This window comes from Salmo salar, chromosome ssa09, assembly GCF_905237065.1.
Source record: "Salmo salar chromosome ssa09, Ssal_v3.1, whole genome shotgun sequence".
Classification (NCBI taxonomy): Eukaryota; Metazoa; Chordata; class Actinopteri; order Salmoniformes; family Salmonidae; genus Salmo; species Salmo salar.
Window position 1 is genome coordinate 6,946,766 of NC_059450.1, and position 18,535 is coordinate 6,965,300.

The following is an 18,535-nucleotide window of genomic DNA, read 5'->3' on the forward strand; positions in this document are numbered from 1 at the left end:
ACAATCTAAGAAGATCCTTATAGAAACACAGATTTCTGTTGGTAACTCAATACATAACTCGTGAAATAATTGTGAAGAAAGTAAGGTATCATATCATTTTTATATTGTGGTCTGTGCTGGATGGGCTGACCCTCTTTCTTATTCATCTGTCATTTAGTTTCCTCTGTAATCACATGGTAATAAGCCTAAAGAAATAAACTACATTCAAATACAATAATATACAGTACCAGTCAAAAGTTTGGACACGTACACATTCAAGGGTTTTTCCTTTATTTTTTACTATTTTCTACATTGTAGAATAATAGTGAAGACATCAAAACTATGAAATAACACATGGAAATAATACATGGAAACATGTATTAACCAAAAAAGTGTTAAACAAATCAAAATATATTTTTGATTTTAGATTCTTCAATGTAACCACTGTTTTTTTGTTACTAAATGATTCCATATGTGTTATTTCATAGTTTTGATGTCTTCACTATTATTCTACAATGTAGAAAATAGTAAAAAAAAAAAAGAAAAACCCTTGAATGAGTAGGTGAGTCCAAACTTTTGACTGGTACTCTATGTTTGTGATATTTCATATTATATGTGAAATATGTAAAGATGTACTGCTTTTGAGAATTATGAACTCTCACTCAGATTTCTTTCCAGATTTGAAATAATACATATTTGAGGTTTATTGAAATACAAAATTCAAACCAGAAAAAATCCTAACCTAATTCTAAAAAATGTAAATCAGCAAATGTTTTTTGTAAACTATTGCAGAAATGTACTAAGCACATGAAAATGAGTTTCTTTATAGGGAACATATTCTAATCTGTATTATGTGCCTCAATATGCAATGTAACACATCCTTACAAATCCTACTCAAATATAAAGTATTGAACCACTACCCCCAACTACTCCCATCAAATTGTTTTGACAAGCACAAGGGCACCAAAACCACCAGTTGAAATTTCACAACACTGTAGACTCAGAGAGAGAAAATATTGATACTGAATTAATGTTACCATTTTAAAGCCTAGTTCCTGCAAAAACTCTTTGGTTTATCACTCTAAATAAGAAGCATTTCACACCTCGGAGAAGCCAATCTCACTATTTTCTTTAACTCTCAATGAGATGCGTGAAACGCTGCCCAGCATTGTCCTGCTAAGTACCCACCACTCACACCTGGTTTCTCACCAGCACTAAAACAGTTAACCCATCTACACCTGTCCTATCAGGCACCTGTCTCCAGAGCCCTCGGCCAATCAGGAGTGAGTGAGGAAAGCTACCTGTCGGCATGAAATAAATGTTGGGAGCCGGTGTGGACAGGAATCAAACAAGCTCACTCAGCGGGACAAGTCTGCTTCTCTCTGCTAAGACTGACTGACAACCTTTCAAAAGAACACACAAACACATACACACTAGAGGAAACTTTACCTAAAGAAGCCTGAGATCTACTGTCTTGGAAAGGAGTCATGACCAAAGAGATTGAGTAAGTTGACAATTTTTTCTGTGACATGCTATGTTTCATGGGGTTGGAGATGTGTTTCATGCTAGAATGTGTTATTTAAGGGAAACGTGTTTGGACTTGTAATAATACATTTTATTTAAACGCTTTTAACGACACCCAAAGTCACTTTACATACACAAGAAAATCAGCAGGATAAAAATTGTTAAAATCACACATTAAAATAATTAAGTATATAAAAGTACACTAAACATGATGACAGACTAACCAAGGAGAACACTAAACATGATGACAGACTGACCAGGGAGAACACTAAACATGATGACAGACTAACCAGGGAGAACACTAAACATGATGACAGACTGACCAGGGAGAACACTAAACATGATGACAGACTAACCAAGGAGAACACTAAACATGATGACAGACTAACCAGGGAGAACACTAAACATGATGACAGACTAACCAGGGAGAACACTAAACATGATGACAGACTAACCAGGGAGAACACTAAACATGATGACAGACTAACCAGGGAGAACACTAAACATGATGACAGACTAACCAGGGAGAACACTAAACATGATGACAGACTAACCAAGGAGAACACTAAACATGATGACAGACTAACCATAGAGAACACTAAACATGATGACAGACTAACCAGGGAGAACACTAAACATGATGACAGACTAACCAGGGAGAACACTAAACATGATGACAGACTAACCAGGGAGAACACTAAACATGATGACAGACTAACCAGGGAGAACACTAAACATGAAGACAGACTAACCAGGGAGAACACTAAACATGATGACAGACTAACCAGGGAGAACACTAAACATGATGACAGACTAACCAGGGAGAACACTAAACATGATGACAGACTAACCAGGGAGAACACTAAACATGATGACAGACTAACCAGGGAGAACACTAAACATGATGACAGACTAACCAGGGAGAACACTAAACATGATGACAGACTAACCAGGGAGAACACTAAACATAAGGACAGACTAACCAGGGAGAACACTAAACATAAGGACAGACTAACCAGGGAGAACACTAAACATGATGACAGACTAACCAGGGAGAACACTAAACATAAGGACAGACTAACCAGGGAGAACACTAAACATGAAGACAGACTAACCAGGGAGAACACTAAACATGATGACAGACTAACCAGGGAGAACACTAAACATGATGACAGACTAACCATGGAGAACACTAAACATGATGACAGACTAACCAGGGAGAACACTAAACATGATGACAGACTAACCAGGGAGAACACTAAACATGATGACAGACTAACCAGGGAGAACACTAAACATGATGACAGACTAACCAGGGAGAACACTAAACATAAGGACAGACTAACCAGGGAGAACACTAAACATGATGACAGACTAACCAGGGAGAACACTAAACATGATGACAGACTAACCAGGGAGAACACTAAACATGATGACAGACTAACCAGGGAGAACACTAAACATGATGACAGACTGACCAGGGAGAACACTAAACATGATGACAGACTAACCAGGGAGAACACTAAACATGATGACAGACTAACCAGGGAGAACACTAAACATAAGGACAGACTAACCAAGGAGAACACTAAACATGATGACAGAAAGTGAACTAGATAGAGGATTAAAGCTAAGACGACAGAGAATCCGGGTTAGCAGGTGTGAAGAGCTGTGTCTTTTAGTGTGGAGTTGAATTTATGTATGGCTTGCGAGATTCTGACATGGAGAGGGAGAGAGTTCCAGAGTAGCACTGCTAAAAGCCCAGTCTCCCATGGAGCGGAGACTGGTGCGAGGGATGGTGAGGAGGCCAGTGTCAGAGGAGCGCAGTGAACAGGTGGTAGTGTAGGGGTGCAGGAGGTCAGTAAGGTATGTGGGCACCAGTCCATTAAGTGCTTTGTAGATGAGCATGAGCAATTTGAATGCGATCCTGATGTGAACTGGGAACCAGTGGAGTTGAGGGTGATGTGGTCCCAAGGTTGGTTTGTGTGAGGACCCGTCTAGCTGAATTTTGATATGTTGAAGTCTGTCCAGTGTTTTGGCGGGGAGTCTGTAGAGAATGGCGTTGCAGTAATCCAAGTGTGATAAAACAAAAGTGTGAATGAGGTTTTCAACAATGGGGTCAGTGAGAGAGGGTCTGAGTCGTGAGATGTTATTGAGTTGGAAGCAATCTGATGTTGGTGATGTTCCGGATGTGGGGTTGAAATGACAGAGTGGGGTCAAATAAAACACCAAGGTTCCTGACTGTGGAGTTGGAGTGGATGGTGCAGCCATCGATTCTCATGTTGAGTTGACCCAGTTTCCTGATGAGGGAGTTGGGGGACTGTAAGCATGATCTCTTTTTTGTCGTCGTTTAATTTTAAAAACTTGCTCATCCACATTTTCATTTCACGGAGATAGTCAACAACAGAGGGGGGGATGTAGTGGAGTTACTTTTTCATCTGGCCCCAATCTGACCTTGTGTCTTGTGGTTTAACTTCCAAGGTGAAATGCAACCAGTCGTATAGTCAAGTGTATTGGTTGGTTAGAATGACAGATGTAAGGCCTTTGGCTGAAACTGCTGTTGATTCTGCAACATTTTCCCTTCCTTTTATAATTTTCATCTAAACTTTTCTGCTGAGGGCCAGAATAGAAAATTATGCAAGCGTTGACTTGTTCATTCATCTTCTGTTGTACAGTAGTTTGAGCCACTTAGACTTCCAGAGAGAGGGTGAGAAATCAGGCACTCGGGGCCCCCCTTCTCTTTCTCTCTTTACATTGTGTAATGAGACCCCCATGTGAAAGGTGTGTTTTTAGAAAAGTGTGCGTGTCAGGTTTCTCCATTTTATATTTTACATTCTCTCTCTCTCCCCACTATGTTGTGAATTTAAGCCGGCTCATGATTTAAACTGGCCTGTCATAAGCCGTGTCGACACTAACCCAGGGGGTTCAACACACAATGGGGAGAGAGAAACAGGTATCCCCTCGAATGTGTTAGAGGGGCTGGTTCATGACAATGTGTAATGAGTTGAATTACATAACAGTGTAGTAGTGAAACTCTAGACCGGGATTCTCTATTGTAACATCTGCATTGAGCGTTATTTAGGGAAAGGAGAGTAGCTAATGAGATATTGTGGTGTTATAGTGTACTGAGGTGAGTGAGCGTACAGAGAAAGACAGGTGTATCTTAGAACAGTGGTCGGTTGCAGTTTTGAGATGAGGCATTTTTAGTAAACAGTTGTATGGAATTATATAAGACGAATAGGTGATCCCACAGTCTTATTTGATGCTAATATACCTTATTGTGACAGTCATTAAGAGTTTGGGTTGGATCGTAATAGCTTAGGAATTTTTATTTTTATTCTCCCTCTCTCCTAATCAAACACAGTCGGCTGTCAATGCCTGGAGTCTTCCTCTGTTGTTAGCACATGATGTGGTAGCCCATAGGTAAACCTGCACTGTTTGCATGCTGGCCATTTCAGGACAACTTACAGGAGAAGGCTTATCCCATTCCCAGTAACCAGCAAATTCCCAAAACAAATCCTGCTCTGTTTATCCTGGTCTGAGGAGTAACTCATCCTTCCCCCAAATCCCTTGTTTTGTTTCTGGCCTTTTGGCAATATTGAAACCCAGGGACTCCCAGGTGAGCGCTCCGGTCCTGAAATGTTTACTTTAGAAATCGCTATGCTCCTAGGAAGGGAAAGGCTCAAATCAAATAAGTTGTTTCTTTCTTTCCTAAAAAAAAACACCATACAGTTCCGAGGTAACCAGATCATGTTGAGGTCATACAAGGCATGTTTGTGTGTGCATGAGCTCTTGGCCACTGGCATGTTGAACTTCTCTGACACTTGCAGCCAAATATTATCAAGATCTGTGGTTTTGCAATCGAAACCCTCCAGAGGCAGGTATGTGCAGTGCTTAAGGTTGTTATTAGCATGCAGATGATCACACCATGAAGCCTTGCATTTCTAATACACAGGTAAAGTGGCACTTCTGTAGCCAAAACAGGCTCATTGTTGCCTTCCTAATATATTATTTTATAATAAAAAAGAAGAGGAATTGAATTACTAAATCCTTCACTGTAATGCCACATTCTGAATGGGAAGCCTGCCATTCTGATCTGTAATAAATCTATAATGTACGTGTATTAATGTGATGTTTCTCCTGGTCTGTTTGCTGCAGGACTCTGGGACTGGTCCTTCAGAACGAGAGCTTCAACTACCAGCGCTACAATAACTACATCATGGACTCCTGGGCCTACACAGACAGCCTACTCACATACGACCAGTGCAAGGTAACTGTGTGTCTGTGTGTTATACCACCTGTTTAAGTTCAACTTTGAGTCCTATGTATAGATATTGTGCTGTATCAGTACTCACGGTTGTTGTTTCACTTTTCATAGACACCCAAAGAGCAGAAAATGGTTGCATGCAGCCGAGGCAGTAGTATGTACAAGCAATCAGAGAGGTAAGATTGACTTCTGAGCAATTATTAACATTACCAATAGTATGCACTTGATTGAGATCGCCACCTGTCAATCAAGGGAGAGAGGCAGACACTAAAGGGGTGTGCTTATGGGACAGATAAGGGCGTAAAGGGATTTTAAGTGGTTGCCGGGTGGTATTAAGAGTTCCCATGTCATGATGTCAAGCCCATTGACATGGAGTCAAGCGGTAGAGGCAGGGCTTTGGTGAGGTTAGAGTTGGGTGAGCTGGTGGCTAATCCCCATGTCAAACAGAGCCCCAAGGGATTATAGGCCGTGGTACACCTCCTTCTCATCATCCTCCTCCCACCCCCGAACAACACTCGGACTCACAAAGCAGGAGAAGCAGCCCCAGCTCTGCCGCTCTCTCACCCTCTCTTTTGTCTGGGTTGAAAAATGGCCATCGGTGGGGCACGCAGAGAAACGTATATAAAGTCAGTCCCACAGAGAAAGTTATATAAAGAGAGAAAACATTCCAGGATTAGGCAGTAAATAGTTCCTGCCCAGCTCTGTTTAGTTCACTTTCAGTAGCATTGTGTGCTTAGTGGACTCTAACAACTAAACTGGCTTTATTCATGTTTTATTGACTTTGACACATATTTTTTAAATCTGTAATTGTGTGCATGTGTGCTGCTGTATCTGCTACTGTATAAAAGAGCTGGAGTTTATTTGAAGGTCAGTACTATTGACAATCAGTGTTTCTCATGAGAGTGCTATTTTGTCAAACAACCCCATTGATTTGATTGAGTGTCAATCAAAGGGGTGGCGAATTGGGTTGGTCCTGTATCTAAACTCCTCCCCCCCCAATCCAGGACTATGATTGGCTCCTCCCCCGAGCTGGTCTCCCTGGAGACGCCAGCCAACATTATGAAGCTGCTGTCAGAGAACATTTCCTCCAGCCACCCCCAGGAGGCGCTGGAGCTGAACAGCAAGCTGTCACCCCTCGGTCCCCCCTCTGTCCCCCAAAACCCTCTCCCTCTCACCCCCAGTGCCGACACCTACGACAAGCAGGTCATCAACAACATCTTCGACTCCTTGCTCTCCCAAAAGTGGCCCGCAGAGACAGCCTTCCCTGAGGCCACCACTGAGGTAAGCTTACAGCCCCAAGAAGAGTTTTTCTTGTCTATATCACAACTGGTGTTATCCTTTGTACATTTTCATCTCTGGCAATGTCTCATCTCCCCCTTCACTTCTAGTTACCCTCCCTCCATCTCTCTCTTTCTTTTTGTTCTTTTCATATTCCATCTTCTCACATTTGTTCTTGTGTTGCCCTGAAGCAGACTCTACCCTACAGCGATCCCTTTGCCGAGCAGCACAGCCCAGTTTACTCTGACTCTTACAGCAAATCCCCTCCAGAGAGATACAGGTAGCTATCTGCCCCGAGAATCAGATCAAATTAGAACACCTGTGTGATGACTTCAAAGTCATCACGTCAGCTTGAACACTGAACTATTGTACGCCCAGTATCGCTAATGCTTATTAGGCTAAAGATAATTAATATAATTGAGCTGTGTATAAATCATAAAGCAATGGGGGTAAAATTCCAATAGCAAAGCATAATGCTGTGCATTAACGTTCTTTTCTGTCTCCAGGAACAATTTCCAGTTCATTCTGGGAGCCCCTCAAGCCATCCAGCACAAGTCGTCCGAGCTGCCCATGGTTTACCTCAACAAGGGCCAGTTCTACCCCATCTCCCTTCAGGGGGTGGACAGCTCAGCCAGCCTGATCTCCAACAAAGTCAAGGTGAGTCAAGCTTTGATGACATCACCCAAGAACATTTCCTCTACCCATAGGGTGTTCTGTCTGACACAACCCCAGTGAAAGTATGTTCCTTAGGAATCTCCCGGAAACCAAAATCTCTCGGTTCAACATTGTTGACTGTCTGAACCAAGTCGTGGTGAATTAGGGCGGGAAATTTCTTCTCTCTTTCTGTGATGGGTGATTTCGGGGTTGGAGTTCCGCCAGGCGCAGTACTCAGGCCATTGCATATTTCGTCTGGCGGGGCCAAACCCAATGCATGTCAGCCAGTTAGTCAGGCCCTGAGTTCTTTGTGACTAAGTCAGAAGGAGAACAGGGGTAGAGGTGTGGTGCCAACGGCCTGGGTGACAACCCTCTCTTTTGTCAAATAAAAAGAGAGCACACACAAGCCCTGCTAATAGCTGGTGACAATACCAGGAGAGAATTGAGAATTATGATAACAGGGTCTGATGTCTGAATAAAACATGCCCAGTTGTGCCTTTCTCAAAGTAAACGACGCACCAACAAAGACGTATAACCTACACAAAATGTACCTTTTCTGATGGCTCTCTCTCTCTCGCTCTTTCTCTCTCCCTATTGTCTCTTCTTTCTCTCTCTATCTTTTTTTGTGGCTCTTTCTCCAGACGGTGGTCATGGCGGTGTTTGAGAACGACAAGAGCGCAGAGATTCAGCTGAGGTGCTGGAATCACTGGCATGCACGGCAGCCGACCATTAAGCAGAGAGTCATTGACATCGGTATGGCACCGCAACTTTGACCGTCTACACACAAACACATGTATAGAAACAGACAGTTACAAGACTTTCCCAGTTGTCTTCTCTGAAGAATGTCATGGAGAAATGCCATAGGTCAACATCTACAACAACAAATGCCAATGACTGGAAGATTTTTTATCAGTTGTTGTTTTTGTTGTTGCTTTTCGTAAGCCTGTATCTTTTCAGAGCAGATAACAACTTCAATGAAAGACAAGAACTATTCCAATGGTTCCAGAAATTTCTCTGAACTAAATCAATATCTTTCTATTTATCTTCTAGCTGACTACAAAGAGGTATTCAGTGGCATCAGCCACATGGAAGAGGTAGCCTTCAACGCTTTGTCCTTCATCTGGAACCCCAATGAGGAAGCGAAGGTAAAAGCAGCGAGGAAACTGGAGCAACAGTGGAAAACACGCACACTGGCACACACATAGATGATGTCGTAATGCATGGCACACCCCTATTATGTACCTAGCCACGCTACCCATAAAGCTGAAATGGGGCGATGAAGGAGCGCTGAGGGTTGGGAGGGGAAGAATCCCTGGCATGCCGGCCGCCCCGGTGCGCCTGTCACCACAAGGGAAGAGCGTCACGTCGAGAGCGCTTACTGCAATCTGCTCACTGCCCCCCCAGGGCATGAGGGTGGGGCAATAAAACTCACTGCAGGTGAGGGAGAGAGAATGAGAATGAGAAAGAGAGAGAGAGAGAGAAGGGAAAGGACGGGTTGGAAGGAATGAGAGAGAAAAACTCCTTTTAATTAACACGGAAGGCACTTGTTGTCACAACCATCCCTTTCCACTCCTGGTCCCTAGCGATAGTATGTTCAAATCAATGCCTCTCATATCCTAAAACCCAACCAGTGTGGAAACATTCTAGACTTTCCTGCTATACTGTACCTCTGTACATTTGTGCACATTGGAGGGGATTGCCAATCCAAAAAGGTTTCATTACACCATGTGTCCATAGACTCCTAGTGTTTGTTTTGTAAAAAAAAAAAAAAGAGAATTGTGTCAACGCCACCAATGCTCCTTATAGGACACATCACTGCACTCTATACTCCTCTGTAAACTGGTCATCTCTGTATACCCGTCGCAAGACCCACTGGTTGATGTTTATTTATAAAACCATTTTAGGCCTCACTAGCCCCTATCTGAGATATCTACTGCAGCCCTCATCCTCCACATACAACACCCGTTCTGCCAGTCACATTCTGTTAAAGGTCCCCAAAGCACACACATCCCTGGGTCGCTCCTCATTTCAGTTCGCTGCAGCTAGCGACTGGAACGAGCTGCAACAAACACACAAACTGGATAGTTTTATCTCAATCTCTTCATTCAAAGACTCAATCATGGACACTTACTGACAGTTGTGGCTGCTTTGTGTGATGTATTGTTGTCTCTAACTTCTTGCTCTTTGTGCTGTGGTTTGTGCCCAATAATGTTGGTACCATGTTTTGTGCTGCTACCATGTTGTGTTGCTACCATGTTGTTGTTATGTTGTGTTGCTACCATGCTGTGTTGTCATGTGTCGTTGCCTTGCTATGTTGTTGTCTTAGGTCTCTCTTTATGTAGTGTTGTGGTGTCTCTCTTGTCGTGATGTGTGTTTGGTCCTATATTTATATTTTATTTTTAATCCCAGCCCCCGTCCCCACAGGATGCTTTTTGCCTTTTGGTAGGCCGTCAATTGTAAATAAGAATTTGTTCTTAACTGACTTGCTTAGTTAAATTAAGGTTAAATAAAAAATGCTTTAATGATTTTTAAGGTTCCAATTGCTGTGCAAGGACCTTTAACCTTTTACTGCAGTGGGCTAGATCAGGGTCACACAGAGGGTTTCTTGGTAGTCTTAAACAAATCTACAATGAAACAAAATATACACCTCACACACATGGTTATGGGCTTAAAAAAAGAAGACACCTGTACCATGTCAGATATAGAGTTGAAATGTGTTCAATGTTGAGTTTGCATCCCAATATTACACTTTATATACATCAGAGAGAACTGAAATATAGCAAAACCGTTTGACATAGATACACCTTATTTTCTGCGTCTTTTTAAAAATAATGTCCATTCATTATGAATAACATTTCACCCATGAGGCCACTAGGTCATTTGATGACAGGAAAGTGCTACAGGGCAGCAAAACTGTTCTAGAAAGTTCCAATTCAACTGTTGTCTGATATCCTGTTTTAACCCTCTTCTTCTCTCTCCTCCAGGTGTACATTGGCATTAACTCTCTGAGCACAGACTTCTCCTCTCAGAAGGGAGTGAAGGGGCTTCCTCTCAACCTCCAGATCGACACCTATGATTTCAGCAGCGGCACCAACCGCCTTATCCACAGAGCGGCATGCCAGGTCAAAATCTTCTGCGATAAGGTCAGTAAAGATCTCTATCCACTCTGCTAGCTATGCTCATCCATGACATAAAAATATATATATACATATTTATTTATTTTTTTCCAAAGAAATGTACCATTTGTTAAATGAGGAGTAAAAGTGTCAGAGTAGAGTTGTGACCGTCTGTCTTTTTCCTCAGGGTGCAGAGAGGAAGATGAGGGATGAAGAGAGGAAGAGGAGCAAGAGGAGGGTCAAGACAGTCATTGACTCAAGCAACAACAGTAAGTCTACCTCAGGCTCTTATTACTAAAATAATGACAACCTACATCCACCAACAAATAATCCACCAATACATCATGTTGTGTGTCAGAACATGAAAATAAGGAATTGAATTACAGTTTGGGTATCTTTCATCAATTTGTTTTTATCATGAAGCTCGCCCTTCCCAAGTCCAACTCAACTCCATTACGTGATTGAAAATGTACTCTGACTAGATCAGCAGTGGAGCAAGACACTAACCCAAGCAAGAAATACATCCTGTATTTTCAGTCTGTGATTGGGTTTCTAACAAAATTAGAATTTTGGGATTTAGCCCCATTTGTATGAATAGCATCCTATTCTTTCTTAAAGAGAATAACTAGTGGTGCATTACAATGTCATAGAGCCAGTTTCCTACACTCAGGTAAACCTTACTCATAGACTAAAGAGCACCCGGTAAACCAGTCCTTTATATCTTAGGCCAGTCTATAACGCAATTCTAACCCAGTGTTCTCCTCTCCCTCCTCAGCCAACAAGTCAGTAGTGTCTAGCTCAATGGGAAGTGACAGCACCTTCTTCAAGACCCTGGAGGACCACGTCACCAACCCTGTCCTCTTCATCCCAGAGATGCACCTCTCCAACATGCAGCGCTGCGGCCTGGTAGGTTCCCCCCATCCCTTATCCACTCCCCCTTTATTTTCCTTTCTTCTCTTTTTCTCTCTCTCTCTTTTTCTGGGATTGAGGGATCTTGGAGTTCACCACCACAACAGTGAGTTGAGTCATGTTCCCTGCTATCCCTGGACTGTAGCTCCAGGCTGTGGCGCACAGAAGGGAAAAAAAGGGATAGTGTGGGAAAAAATGTTGTGGGAAAAGTGGGTTGGGATGGGGAGAGTGTCAGGGAGAGTGAGGAGAGACAGACGCCGAGATCAGACGATCTAATTGGTGGGTCGTTCAGTTTCCTCGACTCGAAACTCGACTCAAGTGTGACTGACACACGGATTAACCTGCGGGGGCTTAGACAAAGACACACACACACCTGGCACACACACACACACAAGTCCCCCTTTTCAGTGTTGTTGACACAAGCCAGTGGAGGTGGTAAGGGCTGCTGTCCTGACAGGCCTTTAGTTCCCACAGTCTGGGCTTTAGGGAGTGGGGAAGGAGAGTGTGTATGTGCTCAGTCTGCCTAATAAGGTCTGCATGCCAGCCCTTTACAGCATTATTTCCCTAGTGTTAATGAACACACACTTACTAGACAGTACATAGATTATATACATTTTCACAGCTTTAAGAGAGGAAAGTAAGGTAGAGATGTGACCTAATTTAGGCTAAAGGTGAAGGGGGTACCTTGCATTTTGGAGGTGGGAGGGGGGGTTTCAAGACTTGAGTATCATAAATCATTCCATCTCTCAAAGAAAATGTCTTAGATAACTTTCTTAGAAAAGGTCAGCTTCTTTAGAGGGGAGGGACATTAACATTAACTTGACTAGCAAAAGAATATGGAAATGTTCTGTCCTATAATATACAATGTGACTCGCTGACAGGTTGTGAAACAAAAATATCTGATAGTTAGACAAACTTCTTGTCTGGAACCTTTTATCTATCTGCATCTGCGTCATCATTCATGTGCATATCTACAGATTCATGATAATAACATTCATTCTCATGACTGTTAAGCAATAAAATGAAGCAATAATATTCTATGGAGGAGTTGTACCTAATCGTTTTACTTATCACCTTTTCTCTGTGTAGGCACCCCCCACAACATTGGAGGAGGTTGAAAAGAGCTCACTGAAGAGACTGTACCCTGATAGACTGGAACAAAGCAATGGTAGCCCACCACCAAGCAAGCAGGCCAGATGCGAGGAGCAACAGCGAGGTAAAGAAGAATTCTTGAATTGAAAATAGTGTACTTCCTGAATTGAAATGGAATTGGCCAAACCCAAACCTGTTGTACAGACAATACATAAATTATGAGGCAAAGAATAAGAGGTCAATATGCAAAACAAAGCACTGCTGTGGTCCTTGTCTGGCACACACAACCTGAAGTATTCTGTTATCTTGTTTTGCAGTGCTCCTGTACGTGAGAACAGAATCAGAGGAAGTGTTCGATGCTCTCATGCTCAGCAGCCCAACCCTGAAAGGCCTACGACAAGCGGTAGGTAGTACACTCATGATACTTATTCCTTCCTTACCTAACCTTGTTGTCATCCTCCAAGCATCTCATCCAGCAACCAGGAGAAGATACCGTAGAGTTGACAGTGACACTCATCTTTCGTTTGTTCCTTTCTCAGATTTCTGAAAAGTATGCCATGCAACAGGACACAATTGGCAACATCTACAAGAAATGCAAAAGAGGGTAAGTTACTTTTTAAACCATTGATCAGTTTTTTTTTTTTTTTTACATCAGGAGGAATAAGTGTTAGCATTAGCTATGCTACATAATTACCAATAGTATTAGCATGTAACATTAGCAAGATACAGTAAGTTGAAGGGAAATTGTTCGGATTTGATTAAAGGAAAACTCCACCCAAAAACAATTAGTCTATTGTTGACATAGTTCCAAAAAGTTGTACTTTTTTGTTTTCAAGATAGAAAAGTATGTGGACACCCCTTCAAATTAGTGGATTTGGCTATTTCAGCCACACCTGTTGCTGACAGGTGTATAAAATCGAGCACACAGCCATACAATCTCCATAGACAAACATTGGCGGTAGAATGGCCTTACTGAAGAGCTCAGTGACTTTCAACGTGTCATAGGATGCCACATTTCCAACAAGTCAGTTAATCAAATTTCTGCCCTGCTAGAGCTTCCTCGGTCAACTGTAAGTGCTGTTATTGGGAAGTGGAAACGTCTAAGAGCAACAACGTTTCAGCTGCAAATTGGTAGGCCGCACAAGCTCACAGTACGGGACTACCGAGTGCTGAAGCGCGTAAAAAATCGCCTGTCCTCGGTTACAACACCTCAGTACTGAGTTCCCAACTGCCTCTGGAAGCGACATCAGCACAAGAACTGTTCGTCGGGAGCTTCATGAAATGGGTTTCCATAGCCGAGCAGCCGTACACAAGCCTAAGATCACCATGCGAAATGCCACGCGTCGGCTTGGGTGGTGTAAAGCTCGCCGCCATTGGACTCTGGAGCAGTGGAAACGCGTTCTCTAGAGGGATAAATCACGCTTCACCATCTGGCAGTCTGATGGACGAATCTGGGTTTGGCGGATGCCAGGAGAACGCTACCTGCCCGACTGCATAGTGCCAACTGTAAAGTTCGGTGGAGGAGGAATAATGGTCTGAGGCTGTTTTTCACGGTTCGGGCTACGCGCCTTAGTTCCAGTGAAAGGAAATCTTAATGCTACAGCATACAATGACATTCTAGACGATTCTGTGCTTTCAACTTTGACAACAGTTTGAGGAAATCACTTTCCTGTTTCAGCATGACAATGACCCCGTGCACAAAGTGAGGTCCATAGAGAAATGGTTTGTCGAGACTGGTGTGGAAGAACTTGACTGGCCTGCACAAAGCCCTGACCTCAACCCCATTGAACACCTTTGGAATGAATTGGAACACCGACTGCGAGCCAGGCCAAATAGCCCAACATCAGTGCCCGACCTCACTAATGCTCTTGTGTCTGAATGGAAGCAAGTCCCCACAGCAATGTTCCAACATCTAGTGGACAGCCTTCCCAGGAGAGTGGAGGCTGTTATAGCAGCAAAGGGGGACCAACTCCATATTAATGCCAATAATTTGTTCGACGAGCAGGTGTCCACATACTTTTGGTCATGTAGCGTATATAACTTTAAAAATACTGAAATCATCCCTGTATAATGCTGCAAAATGCATCATATGGGATGATTTCTGTATTCTGAAAGTTACATATCTTGATAACTTGACTGCTGACAAGCAAAACTTGTCAGCTAGGTTGAATCTAGGTTGAATCTAGGTTGAATCTTGGTTGAATTTGGATCTTTCCTCAGTAAGGAAGGCAACTAAAGTTGACAGACCGGCTAGGTGAGTTAGCTAGCTCTGTCTCCTGGAATGTGATAATTGCAGCTCTTCTAAAAAACACAGGACGGAAAGATTTTAAAACTAGGCTGGATGAGTCACCCTATTCTTTTACTTTACAGTATTTATGTTCCTCTAATCTGATCTACCCATCCCATAGGTACACCAAGAAGTGTTCTGGTCTATTTACTTCAGAGAGTGAAAAAAAGGGTGGCACCTTATTGAGCAACAATGTGGAGGCCAGGTGGTTGACATTAAATAGGACTAGCCTTTGAAGAAGAGCTGGTCTCCCTATTGGCAGCATGTCAACCATGAAATTAAATAATGTTGGCCATTTTGTTTTCAATGCTTGAGCCATAGGCCGTGTCCGAAATCTGTCTTGCCAAATACTTACTAAAATGTCATACTATGTACTAATCGTACTACATACTATTTAGAACATACTGTTTAGTAAAAACGAATGAAGTTATCAACAAATATCAACATACTAGGCTCACCCATCCTGAGAACCTGTCATTTAATGTGCAATTGCGTTGATTCCCGCCATTTGTTCATTTGGTCACAGCGTGTCAGCTTATTTCATTATCTAAGGTCTTTATCAAACACACGCAAGTCTGGAAAGACAATTCTCTTCCTTAATAGTGTGCAGCAAGTTCTACTAGATGAAAAGTAGTAATGAGTATAGCATCCTGGCATTTAAATCTGCAATATGTAACTTTTTGGGCAACCTGATCAAATTCACATAGAAATGTGAGGTACATAGATCTGTCATTCTCATTCTGTCTAAGAAGTGGTAGATCTGTTCTATGTGCGCTATTTCTATGGTTCCCGTTCTTAAGTTTAGTTTTTGCATCTTTTACATTTGGTTTTGTACACCAGCTTCAAAAAGCTGAAATACAATATTTTTGGTTGTTGAAAAAATATTTCTCAGCACTTTAGATGGTACAATGATTCTCTACACTTGCTTGTTTTGTCACATTAACTATTTGAATTTTAGCAACCAGAAAATGGCAGAACTGTTTGTGCATATTGCACCTTTAAACCATACTCGATTTTAGACATTTCACATACTACAAAACGTACTCTTTTCGCATAACTAAAAGGTCTTCTATTTAGAACGCAAGTACATGTATGTGTATTTGGACGCCAGCATAGTCTTTAGAAAAAAATTCTGTACTATTCTAATTTTATAGTGTACAGGTCTTTATGTTTACAGGTCTTTATGTTTACTGTATAGGTGACATTTCCCTAAGCTTCAGATCGACCACTAGTAGTAAAGTAGGCCTGTTGTATGTGTCTTCACACAAGCATTCATACCAATGAAGATGTGTAGCTAACATGTTCCGAGGCAGTAATCTGTTGAAGCTGACTTGATGGAATGAGATGTTCGACGAGCAGGTGTATAGGTGACTTTCACCTAGAATGTTGTGTGGTTATTCTGTCACACTGCCTGAAAGGCTTTAATAACTTTGACTGAAGTTGAGTTTGCCCTGGGGTTTGAATGGAGAACCCAACAGGTTATATCTCATTCCGCTTAAAGTCTTCAATCAGTCCCTTCCCTCCGGGTAGCGTGAGCAGGCAGTTCGCTTGATTATCAACAGAGCTTTACTTACCGTAAAGACGGGTTTCCCTATGGGAAAAGGAGTCTGTCCTGAATAATTGTCTGCAGTGTTGAGGGAATTGTAGGCTTCTCACTCTTTTGTTTCGTGACTACAAAATGAATCAGCCAGACAGCAGAAAACAACTGGTAATTTACATGACATGTTTCCCCCTACAAGACATGAATCTGTTATTTGTCTGTTTATTTTTCAGGATTTTCGTCAACATGGATGACAACATCATTGAACACTACAGCAACCACTCAGCATTCCTCATAGAGATCTCTGAAATCATGTGCGGTCAGTTCCAGGTCACTCTCATGGAGTTATGAAGAGAGGGGGCGGACATTTTTGATGTTCGGCCCACCCCATTGCAAAGTGTGGCCAATCAAACTGCCTGCCGATTTCAACTTTTTAAGCACTACTCTGTGAAAGACTCTATTGGCTAGGCCAAGAGGGGAAAGACCAATGGGGCCAAAGAAGACAAGCTACACCCACCATCAGTTCAACCATCGAACCGACTTCAGACCAAGAGCTTTATACCGATGCCAGTCATTGCCTTTGTGAATACAATTTAACCCCCTATGACTTTTTACTGTAGTATATATTTTATAACAGAGCAATTCTGATGAATTATGCTGTAAATATTTTATGTAAATAGAAATTAATATGACATATGAGTTGTCCCTTTGAGGAAACATACAGCTATACCATAACCCATTTTCCACAAACATCGAAAGCTATGTATTTCCATTTCAGGAGACATACCGTCCATGTATGTTGTCAATTTTTCCAAAGACTGCCATTCTTGCTGCTTTTCATGTACTTATAATTTCTTCCAAGGGATCTCAAGTAATGGGAAGGATGCCATTGTGTTGGATTATATGTTTTTCACTATATTACAGATGTAGGATCTTAATTTGTGCCAGTTTGCTACAGCAGGAAAATAATCCTGCAGCAACAGGGAATGTGAATTATGTGGATTATAATAAATTGAAATTTTTGTAGGGGTTGATACATTTCACGTAAGGGAAAATCAAGTGAAATTTGTAAGTGGAAGTTACAAACTTTAAAAACCCGTTTTAAACCTCAAATACACTACGAGTTTAACATTTCCTGCATTGCAGGAATTAAGATCCTACATCTGTGTACTTCTCTGACCATAATGTTTGCTATAATAGTGCTACCAATAGTATAATGCTGTAGCCTGTTAGTTTCACACCCTAGAATTCTCCAACCAGGGACTTTTTTTAGAACCAAAGTCACACATTTCCCACTTCAGCGAGTATTGCCTTCACAAAAACCTGAGTGGCCTTATTTCGTAGAGGATTGTACACATTTCTAGGTTGTATTGTAACCATCAAATTTTTCCCCTAGTGCCTGAACCACTTGATACCTGATCAACCCCTGTCAATATCTTTCAGTTGAGTTTATTTGTATGTTTTTGCAACATTTCAATTCTCTATCTATATCCCTGTAATGTATATTATGATTTTAGCATGGCGATCCTTTTGTATTGATACTCTTCGTTTTTTTGTTTTTGAAAGAAAATAAAAAATATACGAAATAAAAGATGCATTGTCTTTTAGTGGTTTTAGTATGCTAAAGTCTGAAGATGACTTAAGATGAATTCACTTCAACTCAAATCTTACAGAATGATGACATGATAAGAATACCCTAGATCAGTGCAGGCCTATAGCATAGGCCCTTTCCAGCTAGCAAGTAACATTCTAAGAATGATACGTTTCTTTGAGGTTGGTGAGAGCGTGGTTGTCCTATGGTTATTTTGAATACAACCTTCCCACAACATTCTGGGAACCATATGTTTCTTCGGTGGAAATTTCAGTTAGCAGTGTTATTAAGTCTTATT

At 41.9% G+C, this 18,535-nt stretch overlaps 1 protein-coding gene across 2 annotated transcripts; it reads left to right on the plus strand.

The window, feature by feature from the left end:
* The first annotated feature begins 1,257 nt into the window (after positions 1–1,257).
* Positions 1,258–18,241, plus strand: grhl3 (grainyhead-like transcription factor 3). Of its 2 annotated transcripts, none has more exons than XM_014210096.2 (15): positions 1,258–1,483; positions 5,662–5,773; positions 5,882–5,946; positions 6,775–7,051; positions 7,240–7,328; positions 7,555–7,705; positions 8,344–8,455; positions 8,753–8,847; positions 10,687–10,845; positions 11,006–11,087; positions 11,594–11,724; positions 12,817–12,943; positions 13,137–13,222; positions 13,359–13,423; positions 16,880–18,241. In XM_014210096.2, the coding sequence occupies exons 1-15, from the start codon at positions 1,467–1,469 to the stop codon at positions 16,995–16,997; spliced, it is 1,686 nt and encodes a 561-aa protein (XP_014065571.1). In that variant the 5' UTR covers positions 1,258–1,466; the 3' UTR covers positions 16,998–18,241. The 2 variants fall into 2 exon arrangements, with proteins under 2 accessions (XP_014065571.1, XP_014065572.1); XM_014210097.2 differs by having other exon boundaries at positions 7,243–7,328.
* Positions 18,242–18,535: the final 294 nt, after the last annotated feature.

What these genes read in the sequence shown, in the direction of transcription:
- grhl3 (XM_014210096.2), top strand. An exon ending in TCCCTGAGGCCACCACTGAG is followed by an intron (nt 7,052 to 7,239) that starts GTAAGCTTACAG and finishes GTTGCCCTGAAG; the next exon opens with CAGACTCTACCCTACAGCGA. An exon ending in TGAAAGGCCTACGACAAGCG is followed by an intron (nt 13,223 to 13,358) that starts GTAGGTAGTACA and finishes TTCCTTTCTCAG; the next exon opens with ATTTCTGAAAAGTATGCCAT.